This window comes from Vanacampus margaritifer, chromosome 16 (genome assembly GCF_051991255.1).
Source record: "Vanacampus margaritifer isolate UIUO_Vmar chromosome 16, RoL_Vmar_1.0, whole genome shotgun sequence".
Lineage (NCBI taxonomy): Eukaryota > Metazoa > Chordata > Actinopteri > Syngnathiformes > Syngnathidae > Vanacampus > Vanacampus margaritifer.
Window position 1 is genome coordinate 94081 of NC_135447.1, and position 10429 is coordinate 104509.

The window sequence follows — 10429 nt, forward strand, 5'->3', positions numbered from 1 at the left end:
CCCACCTTTCGACACCCACAGATGTGTGCTATATATTTATATTTAATATTTCTTTTGGTACTAAAAAATGTAGGTTATTATTTTATTTTTATTTTTATTTTTTTTTGGGGGGGGGGGTCTCTGCTTTGCTGTGTTGTTATTTTTTTGTGGAAAACGTCCCTGCAATTCAATATTTATTTATTAACACGAACAAAATGTGACTTTATTTAAAGGGGAATTGTAATCTTAACTAGCGATAACTAGAAAAAAATGCCATTATGCATCATATTATTTTTTCCCCAGTACTGTATGTACATTCTGATAATTGCCTTACAATTCATGTATTTGTGCTGTCCTATTCTTGTTTCGTGTGTTTTTGTTTTATGCACGTTGGTTGAAGAAGTAAACGGAAGCCATGAGGGCAGGTTGAGCCGGCTGCTCCCCCGCTGAGTGGCGTCGTTGGGCGGCCGGCAGCTCTCAGCTCGTCTCGCTGTGGATTGTGGGAGTCGACGAAGCCAGCGACAGCGAATCAGCCGAACCTTCCTTCACACACCGGGAGACGTTTGACGCCCTTGTCGTCGCCGCTGCTTTTTATTTCACGTAAGTAAGCCGCGGTTGTTACGAGTCGTCGTCAATGTCGTCGCGGTTGCTTGTATTGAACCCTCCCGCCCGTTTTTATTCATTATTTTATTTTTTTAAACCGATTGGAAGCCGAGAGAAGGCCGAGGTGTCGAGCTCTCGCGCGGGCAACGACGGCCAGCAAGACGCCGCCGCCACAACAACAACAGTCGCGGCCGCTTCGGCTGACATGTTGCGGAAATGTTTGGACGGGACCGCGCGTGTGTCACAATGTCAGAACCCGGTTCGGAAGCGGCCTATAGCCGAGCTCCGGAGGCGGAGGGCGGCCGGGCCGTAATCAGGCCACCGTCACCTCCACCTGGCGCCGAACGACGGCTGGCTGGAAAACATGCAAGCGAGCGAGCGAGCGAGCGTCTTGCTGAGCTTCCACTTTGCTTTCCCCGCTTCAAAATGGAGCCTTCATTAGCGTTCACACACGATTACATGTGCCAGAAAAGAACACCTTGTTATTATTATTATTATTATCATCCTTATTTAAGAGTCATACGCCAAAGCCATTTATGAGGAAACTTGTGACATTCAGACCTAATTTGAATATGAACTAATTACCGCATCAACGCGCTGAATATGAATATGAATGAATGGTGGCAGAAAACGACATGTTACAAGTCCGAGCATGCGTGGCTTTCTGGAAAAAGGACATCCAGTCTGGCCATTGAAATGAGAGTGAATACTAAGACACGTGTGCAATATTCATGAAGGTGCCATCGAATGACATCAACTGAACGAGCCTTCATACGGTTTGCTGAGAAAGTCACCTATTTATTGTTTGCGTTCAGAAATGGCGCCATCTGGAGGCATCTTCATGTCAAGGAAATGAGTTGAGGAGTTTCAATTGGATGGAAGCAGCGCTTTGCCCCTCTGAATTGTGGCAGCAGTTACAAACCTTTGAGGGGGAGTCGGTTAGCCATGGGTTTTCGTCGATAGTCATTAACCGTACATTCTGAAATACTTACATTGTCACAAATGTACTCTTTTAGTTTTATTTACACCAAGACATTCTGTGACTTTTTTTGCCTTTCATTCTGCGTTGCTGGTATTAGTCAGTAGTAAATAAAGGCTCATTTATGCACCAATTGAGAAACATTGAAACATTTCCTTTGGCAAGCCTGATGATTTCTGCCTGGTAAATAGCTGTGTGTGTGTGTGTGTGTGTGTGTGTGGGGGGGGGGGCATCTACCTCCACCACATATTTTGGTGTCATATTGCCCTTTAAAAGTTAAATGTTGTCTGACAAGGAGCTGAAGGGATTTTTGTTGTTGAAAACGTTCAAGTCCACACTGCAAAAATTGGAGTGTTCAAATGTTGGTGTTAAATGTTTCAGAGTTGATTTCAATCCCCAAAGTCGATTTTTAACACTGTCCGATTTAAATGGAGGTCAGTGTTGGCGTCATTTGACAGTTAATTTATTTAGTATTAAACCAACACTGCAGAGAGTTAATTAAAGTAAACCAAAACTATAATAAAGGTCATGAAAGCTCATTTATCTAGTGGGTGTTGTTGCAATGATTGCATTATTTAAAACACTTGTGGGAGTGAAACTAAGGAGGTTGTTAAAAGTATCTTCGCTATTCCCATATTTTTTTGTTCAGTAACTCTGGCAGTGTCAAACGTTCAACTATTTAGAAAGTGTTCATTCAACTCTGTCGAGTGCGGAGCTACGTGGAAAGTGTGTCGAAATGGACTCGTCATTTTAACACTCGGCCTTTTTCCGGTCACGTCTTTGCCTTTCTGTGACTCTTCCAGTCTTTCTGTGCACTTTTTTTTAACCCTGAAAAGTAAGTCAGACTTTCGCTGCAGATGAGTCATTTGGACTGCATTGCTTTAACTGTGCGTCCCCCCCCCCTTGCCCCGCAGGAGCCCCCCGTGGCGTCACTGGACCCCCTGTGAAACATGTCGAGCCGAGGAGGCAAGAAGAAGCTGACCAAGACGTCGCGCTCCACCAAGGCGGGCGTCATCTTCCCGGTGGGCCGCATGCTGCGTTACATCAAGCGCGGCCTGCCCAAGTACCGCATCGGGGTGGGCGCGCCCGTCTACCTGGCGGCCGTGCTGGAGTACCTGACCGGTGAGTCCGCACTCCCGATAATGCATGAGAAGGCGCGGCAGCATCGGCTCGCCGCCCGCCGATCTTGACGATCAAGCGCTTTTTTCCTTTTCTCTCATCACACAGCTTGAAGTTTGAAGCTTTATTGAGCGTACAAGTGACTGCTTTTCTTTTTTTTCCAACTCGATGTTTTTCTTGACGTGACGGCAGATGTCACTTTGTTTATTGATTACTTTCCTGTGATGCAGCCGAGATCCTGGAATTGGCGGGCAACGCGGCCCGAGACAACAAGAAGGGTCGCGTCACGCCGCGACACATTCTGCTCGCCATCGCCAACGACGAGGAACTCAACCAGGTATTGCGTTTCCATCGCAACAAACGGCCTTCATTAATGCATTGCAGTCCTCGTTTGTTCTAGAATTAACAACGCAAACGTAGGACCGACTACGTATTTGCTTTACTTTTCTGCGTCCCAAGACTTTTGTCCATATCTCAACTCCCAATTCGTCAAATTTAATATCAAATTGTAGGGGCGTAATGCGATGCCAGACATTTTTTAAGTGAAGAAAACATCTTATTGAGCTAAATATAAAGCAGAGATTTGCATCTTGTGTACTTGAAATGGCCACATAGCTTTGCCTTAGAATTCCATATAGCCCCCCCCCACCCCAATTTTTTTTTTTTACAATAGCATACATGGGCTAACGAATAGCAACTGTGTTTTTTTGTCTTGTTTTTACCAATGGGATACTTAAGCTCAAACAGTGGAGCAACACTTAGACAATATCATAAGACTCACAGGCATATATTCTTTATCTTCTGCCAAGAAAGGCTGAAATTGCTGCAACGTCTCCACCCCCCCAAAAAAAAAGAATATCATGAATATTTTATCTCAATGATTTCCAAAAGTGAAACTCTGAACCATTACATGCAAATTGAAATCTGTCAAGCTTTTGTTTCTCGTGATTTGAATCATCGTGCCAAGAAACAAATGAAACTCCGGGCACCGCCGTCCGGTCCCACCCGGACCCTTGAAACAGTCCTAGCGTTTTTCCCGTCTCTGCTACCAGCTCCTGAAGGGCGTGACCATCGCGGCGGGCGGCGTCCTGCCCAACATCCACCCCGAGCTCCTGGCCAAGAAGCGGGGGGCCAAGGGCAAGCTGGAGACGCCCCTTTCGCCCGCCCCCGAGAAGAAAGCCAAGCCGCCGGCCAAGAAGACGCCCGGCAAGAAAATGGCCGGCAAGAAGGGCGCCGGCAAGGCCAAGGTACGACCGCGAACGCCGCCATCGAGCCACGCCGCCGGCTGACAATCGCCCGTTTCCAGAAGCAGGGCGAGGCCAGCAAGACGGCGTCGGCGGACAGCACCACAGAGGGATCGCCGGCGGACAGCTTCACCGTTCTGTCCACCAAGAGCCTCTTCCTGGGTCAAAAGGTCAGTCGGCCTGCGGCCATCTTGCCGTCCGTGCCGTTCCTCTTTGCATGATCATCCGTTTGCTATTGATTTCATTTCATTAGGAAGGACACGACGGACGGGGAAAGCGCGTCCCACTTTTAATCATCGGCTTCGCCGCTCACTTTGAAGTCCTCGCAAACGTTCTTTTCACGACTGCCGATGCGCTTTCCCGCGCAAAAGATTGATCCACTGAATTTTGAAGCACATTTTCTCTTTGATATCAGCAATAACCTGTACAATTCCTATCAAAATAACCGGACACACGCTTGATCATTTTTTGGCATCAATTTTGTAAGCGCAAACTGATGCGCATTTTAATTTAGGACTATTATTTTTTTTACAGATTTGTCTTTCATTTTAATTGCGCGGATACAAGATCAATTTATTTCAATATTTTCCATTTCATTTTTATGCGTCACAAAAAAGCACATGTTCTCTCTGTGCATCCACTCGAGTTCGATTTGAAAAGTATTGATGAGATCAAATAAATTTCGTCGTCCCTGACGGTGCATCTGCGGTGGTGTTAATTTGTTTTTAACGGCTTTGCTTCCTTCCTCCTTCCTTGTTGCTGTTCCTCGGCATGTCCCGCCCCTCTCGCCCCTCCTCCTCGCCCCCGCAGCTCAACCTCATCCACAGCGAGGTCAGTAACTTGGCTGGCTTTGACGTGGAGGGGGTCATCAACCCCACCAACGCCGAACTTGAGCTAAAAGACGACCTAGGTGAGACCCCCCCCCCCGCAGCCCCACCTTCCATCCAACCCGACCCGACCCCGCCCACGTTTCTGTGGCCACAGCAGGGCTTTGAAAGTCGAAGCCCGGTGGCCAGCCATGTTTGCACCTCCACCTTTTCGGGTGACTTCCTGTCAGGCAGCCGTCTTCTCGCTTGACATTCTGCCTGACGGGAAGTTGACTGCCCGCCGCCGACGAGAAACTCGGAGGCCTCACTTAGTCAGAAGCCGCGCTGGCAAATTGATCTCCGTAAATATTCACTCCACAATTGAAATGGAATCGAATGTATTCGTATTTTTTGGGGGGCCTTCTGACTAAACGAGCTCCGGCCATTATCCACCTTGTGGTCCCCTGTGATGTCATCAGCCAGGTTGCGTGGCGTGCTGTCCGTGTGGTTTGACGGCCGTGTTGTCTGTGGTTCGTCCGTAGTTGCAAGTTGTCCAAGCCGACATTTCCGTAGTGGAGAGCGACGCTGTCGTTCACCCGACCAACTCGGCCCTCTATACGGGCGGTGAAGTAGGTAAAGGAAACCGGGCCGCCCAGTGCTCTTGCGGAAGCTGCCGCTAATGCCGCTAATGCCGCTAAAGCCGCTAAAGCTGCTAATGCTGCTAATGCTGCTAAACGCTCCTTTTGACACTCACTTCCTGGTTGGGATTCAGACCATGCGGCCTGCTCGGCTCCAGCTCGTACGCAAATTAAAATCTGAGGCTGAATTGACACTGCTTGACCAATCAGGGAAGGCCTTCAACCATGCAAGACACTTTCCACAATTGGTGAACATTATTCCACATTGTTTATATCGTGTATAAAAACCAAAATCATACCAATATGATTGCATCATACAAACGTTGACGATAGCTTAATGCTAACCTATAATGTGTTACATCGTAGACAGGCTAACGGAAAATAGCATCATTGTTAGAAACCGTTTGCCACTTTATCAAATCAAACGGCTTCTTAGATTATTATTTTGCTTATTTCCTAACTGACACATTTGTATTTTAGCCGTTGTAGACCATAATTGTCTTTGCTAATAGTTCTAAAAATGTTGAAACAAAACAAGAAACTTATATGACAATTCATGTGAAATGACGACAGATAAAAGTTTGAAGTCTTTGATGCTATTTTACTGTCGAAAGTAAAATACGACAGCGCTGTACTTGGCTCGTGATTCTTTTACATACCACAAGAGGGAGCCTGCGTACGCCTTGAGACTCATTGGGCTAATCTTTGGCTCTTTATTATGATGTTTTTTTTCCCCAGTATTGTCATTTGAACCGCAAAGTTTGAATCCAGCCTTAAAGCGTGCAGGCTTCTGTTTGAAATTTTCATGCCAATCCTGCGCCTGCTTCTTTTAGCGCTCACTCCTCCAATCGTCTCATTGTGGCGTCTCTCTCCGATGTTTCACATTAGCTCCAAATTTGCTGTCGCACGTCAACGTGTCGTGAGTCTCTCAAACGAAATAAGAGGCCTTCTTGTCCCTCCCTGCAAGAGACAAAGAGGAGCTCTCAGATGGAGAGAGAGAGACCGCGTCAGATGATTGACGGCATCCTGTTTCGGAATCCGAATGCCGGCCTGCTCGCCGCCGCCGCCGCCGCCGCCGCCGCCTCTTCCTTGTTCCGGCACTCCCGCGTGTGTGATCATGACATCATGGTTCCTTGGCAGGTTCTGCCCTGGAAAAGAAGGGCGGCAAGGAGTTAGCTGAAGCGGTGCTGGAGATGAAGAAAAAAAACGGGCCCCTGGATGTGGCGGGAGGTAAGTGGCCCTCTCAAGTCTGGATTTGAGCCTTTTACATGTTTGAAGATAGAATTTTATTTTATTTTTTTTTTAAATGAAGATGCCCTTAAATGGCGCCCTGAGGAACACCCGTGTTGGACCCAGATTGTTCCTAGAATCATGCATGCAAGATTGTAAATTGTCGGTGGGTGAATGGTTGTCTGTCCATCTGGCGACCAGTCCAGGCTAGGAAAGGCTCACGCTCTTCTCCGTCCTAAACAAGGACAAGCGTCTCTGCTTTGATTGGGAGACGAGTGGGCTTGTCAAACCAACCTTGGCGAAGGTCTTATTATTATTTGTCCCCACTCGTCAGCGGTGTTGACCGCCGGCTTCGGCCTTCCCGCCAAATACGTCATCCACTGCAACAGTCCGGCGTGGGGCTCCGACAAGTGCGAGGAGATGCTGGACAAGACGGTGAAGAACTGCTTGGCGCTGGCCGACGACAAGAAACTCAAGTCGGTGGCGTTCCCGTCCATCGGCAGCGGAAGGTAAGACGTTTGGGGGGGGGGATTCTTCTTTACGGGACCAATCTGCATTTTCAAAGCTCCCCTCGATTTGCCACTTTGGCTCCACATGAATTTGGCGGTCACGAGCGGACCCGCCAGCAAGCAAGTCTTGCCATTTGGTGACGCTCGCTCACGGCTCGTTCCAGGAACGGCTTCCCCAAGCAGACGGCGGCGCAGGTCATCCTCAAGGCCATCTCCAGCTACTTCGTGGCCAGCATGTCGTCCAGCATCAAGACGGTTTACTTTGTGCTCTTCGACAGCGAGAGCATCGGCATCTACGTGCAGGAAATGGCCAAGCTGGAGGCCACTTAGACGCGTTGCCCATCCTTTGGTTTGCGAGCAGGACCGGAGCGGTCTTGCTCAGCGGCCGGGAACTTGTTTTTGCATTACGTCCTTTGTATTCTTTCCTATCGGGTTCTTTGTTTTCCTAAAAAAATGCTTTTGCAGACCTCGCGCCGCACTGAGCTGACCTTTGAACGCGAGCGGCGTCCAGTCGATGGGAAACCAGAGTTTAATTTTCTGAAACGGGTAAATTGCATGTTAACGGCAGTATTCAAAAAAACGAAACAAAAAAAAAAACAACTTTTCACCTTAGATCTCATCACTCGTAATTGTGTTTTTACGTGTCGCCATTTTTTCTGTCATGGAAATGTTTTAACTTTGCTTTTTTTGTGTGCTGTGTGTCGTGTTTGTTTATTTTGTGGCCTGTGGAGCTTTTAAAAGAAAAACAAATATTGAAGTGTTTTTTGTTTTAGAGTCAAATTTACTATCCACTCTGACTGGCCCTAATAATCAGCGTTATCGCCATTTAAAGAGAAAAGTGAGGTGTTTTTTTGTTGTTTTTGTTTTTTGTTGGTACACTGCTGCTTTCTCGAGGCGTGTTTCTCTCCATTTTATTAGATGGAGTATTTGTGGAAAAGTTGTATTTGCGAGTAACATAGCTGACTACGTTGTCTTTTGAATTTGCACATCTTAAAAAGGCACTGTTTGATTTGGAAGCCAACCGCGGCGCACGTTGTTCTTTGTGTGTGTCTTTTGTCCTCATTTAGTCGTACAAAAACCAACGAATGAATCCGAAGGTCGAGGTGTTGTAACTGCTGTGGCCGCTAGGTGGCAGACTGCGATCAGGAACGGTCAGGCCCTTCTCGCTTGGAATTCGGTTTTGTTGGATGGAAACAGAAACATTTGCAACTTTCTTATGATTATCGAGGGGAAATTTCTAAAGAATTATTATGTACATTTGCTGACTATACGCAGAAAAACAACTGTACGCACTCGGTTAATAAATTATCTTTGAAAACACACCAAGAAAATTGTGTTTATTATTTATAAACAAAAAGAAAGGTCTTAAAACAAGATTTCATGAAATGGACTTGAAAATCTGGATTTCATTATTTTTAGTTTATAATTAATTTGTTTAATTGTAAAGTTAGGGTGTAATGAAGTCTAGCAATCTTTTTTTTTTGTATAAAATATAAATTGATGCAAATGTACTTTCTTATTCTGAGCTCCTGTAAAATCTTTGATTGTATGTTTCATTTTCAAGTATTTTTTTCAAATTGTAATTTATTGTTTTTATGTAATCTTGGCATATTGAAAGAGAAAAAGAGCTCAACTTATTTTACCAAATTTTTGTTCTTAGCCTTTGTATTGCAAACGTTTTTATTTTAATCCTAATTCCCATTCAGTTGTTTTTGTTGTTGTAAATTTAGTTTGTAAAAGATCAAAATCAAATAATCTCTGTACTTAAAAACAACAAAAACAACAACCTTTAGCTCATTTCTGCAAAAACTTGGCTTTTCTTTTATTATACTGTATTATTGACATATTCAGCAAAAATAACACATTTTGAGAAACTTTTTGCACTTGAGGCTTGCGAAACCTGGTTTGCATCAAGCCTGAATTTGATTTCTTTTATTAAATGCAAATACACAATGGATACACATTTAAATGAATAGAAATTTACCTAATTTATTCATTTCCTTAACTGTAATTTTCTAGCCGCCTCAAATGAGGCCTGCTGGCAAATCTCTCACGCCCCAAAAAGATTCGTCATTTCGAAGGCTCTTGCCAAAGTTATGTTTGCGTGCGCGTATGCGAGGCCTGTCAATCAATGACAGCAGACTTCACCCCTGGTGAACTTTCGGCGGCCGGGAATCTGCTCTTATCTGCCAGGTTATTGATTAAAGATGTCCGTTGAAGTTAGTGAGTAGCTGGCATAATTCTCCAACAATATCATCACTTTTTCTCTTTAAAATGTCCTAAGGATGCAAAATCCGTCAATTTTCTAACTGAGAAACTTTCCGTGGGAAGAAACCAGCATGAGTGCGTGTCATGCCTAAACATTATCAGTTGCGTTTGGCATTAGCAAATTCAAGTCCACATTTTGGAAGGAGGGCGGCTAAACAATCAACTGTCAATCAAATACACGCTGAAGGCACAAAAATCGATCCGCTTCAGGCCTCCGGTGGCTGCAATATATCCCACGAGAGGCGCCAGCCCAAGCGCCAGCCCAAGCGCCAGCCCAAGCGCCAGCCCAAGCGCCAGCCCAAGCGCCAGCCCAAGCGCCAGCAGGCGTCCATGACTGCAAGCTCATTGGCGGCGTCGCCTCCCACTTGAGAATTCAAATAACACTTGAGCTGTTCTGTTGTTGCGTCCGGGGAAGATCTATTTTCGGATCAGGTCGCTCGCTATAACGTCAAAAGTCTTTTTTAATGAAGAAGATGGCATTCTATGAAATTGAAAAACAAAGCGGGATACGAATAAATTCAAATAGAAGGCAAAGAACGAAGCGGTTTGTGCCAGCCTTGGCCACTGGGGGCAGTCAAACGTAAAATGACCATTTTTTTCAAAGAAGGTAAACAATATTGTTACTCCAACATTTGATGCCAACCCTTAGCAAATCAATAGCAATTTGGCATTGTTTGTTAGCATTAAGCTAAACGGACGTCCCTAAGTCAAAGCAATGTGGTTGTTTTAAGTGCTCAGTGTTTAATTGCTTTAGATTTAGAGTAAACTCGAAATAGTTGCCAAACATGAGTCAACAGTAAAAATTGGTCAATCGGCGGCTGGTATCGCAAAAAAAGACACGCAAAGGAAGGGCTGGCGTTGCGGCGGAGTCAAATGGGGGTCATTTTCCCAGCCATCCAGGGAGGCCGGGACCTGAGACCCCCTCTGAGGGCAGCCCATCTCAGGCCTAATCCTCAGGAAATTCAGCCAGGTTTCAGCCGCTAGTCCCCCGTTCCCGCCCAGCCCACATCCATCCCACCATCAGGACAAAAAAAAAAAAGCTGTGTAAACTCAA

At 45.8% G+C, this 10429-nt stretch overlaps 1 protein-coding gene across 6 annotated transcripts; it reads left to right on the forward strand.

The window, feature by feature from the left end:
• Positions 1-371: 371 nt before the first annotated feature.
• On the forward strand, positions 372-8427 carry macroh2a1 (macroH2A.1 histone). Of its 6 annotated transcripts, none has more exons than XM_077546664.1 (9): positions 373-579; positions 2476-2683; positions 2911-3017; positions 3733-3927; positions 3990-4094; positions 5273-5363; positions 6509-6598; positions 6933-7107; positions 7272-8427. In XM_077546664.1, exons 2-9 carry the CDS (start codon positions 2512-2514, stop codon positions 7435-7437), a joined length of 1101 nt encoding a protein of 366 aa, XP_077402790.1. In that variant the 5' UTR covers positions 373-579; positions 2476-2511; the 3' UTR covers positions 7438-8427. The 6 variants fall into 6 exon arrangements, 4 of the variants coding, with proteins under 4 accessions (XP_077402790.1, XP_077402789.1, XP_077402788.1 ...); XM_077546663.1 differs by having other exon boundaries at positions 376-579; positions 3987-4094; XM_077546662.1 differs by lacking the exon at positions 5273-5363 and adding an exon at positions 4735-4834 and having other exon boundaries at positions 376-579.
• The last annotated feature ends 2002 nt before the right edge of the window (positions 8428-10429 follow it).

What these genes read in the sequence shown, in the direction of transcription:
- macroh2a1 (XM_077546660.1), top strand. Translation starts at nt 2,512, where the DNA reads ATGTCGAGCCGAGGAGGCAAGAAGAAGCTGACCAAGACGTCGCGCTCC. An exon ending in CGTGCTGGAGTACCTGACCG is followed by an intron (nt 2,684 to 2,910) that starts GTGAGTCCGCAC and finishes CCTGTGATGCAG; the next exon opens with CCGAGATCCTGGAATTGGCG. An exon ending in CCGTCCATCGGCAGCGGAAG is followed by an intron (nt 7,108 to 7,271) that starts GTAAGACGTTTG and finishes GGCTCGTTCCAG; the next exon opens with GAACGGCTTCCCCAAGCAGA.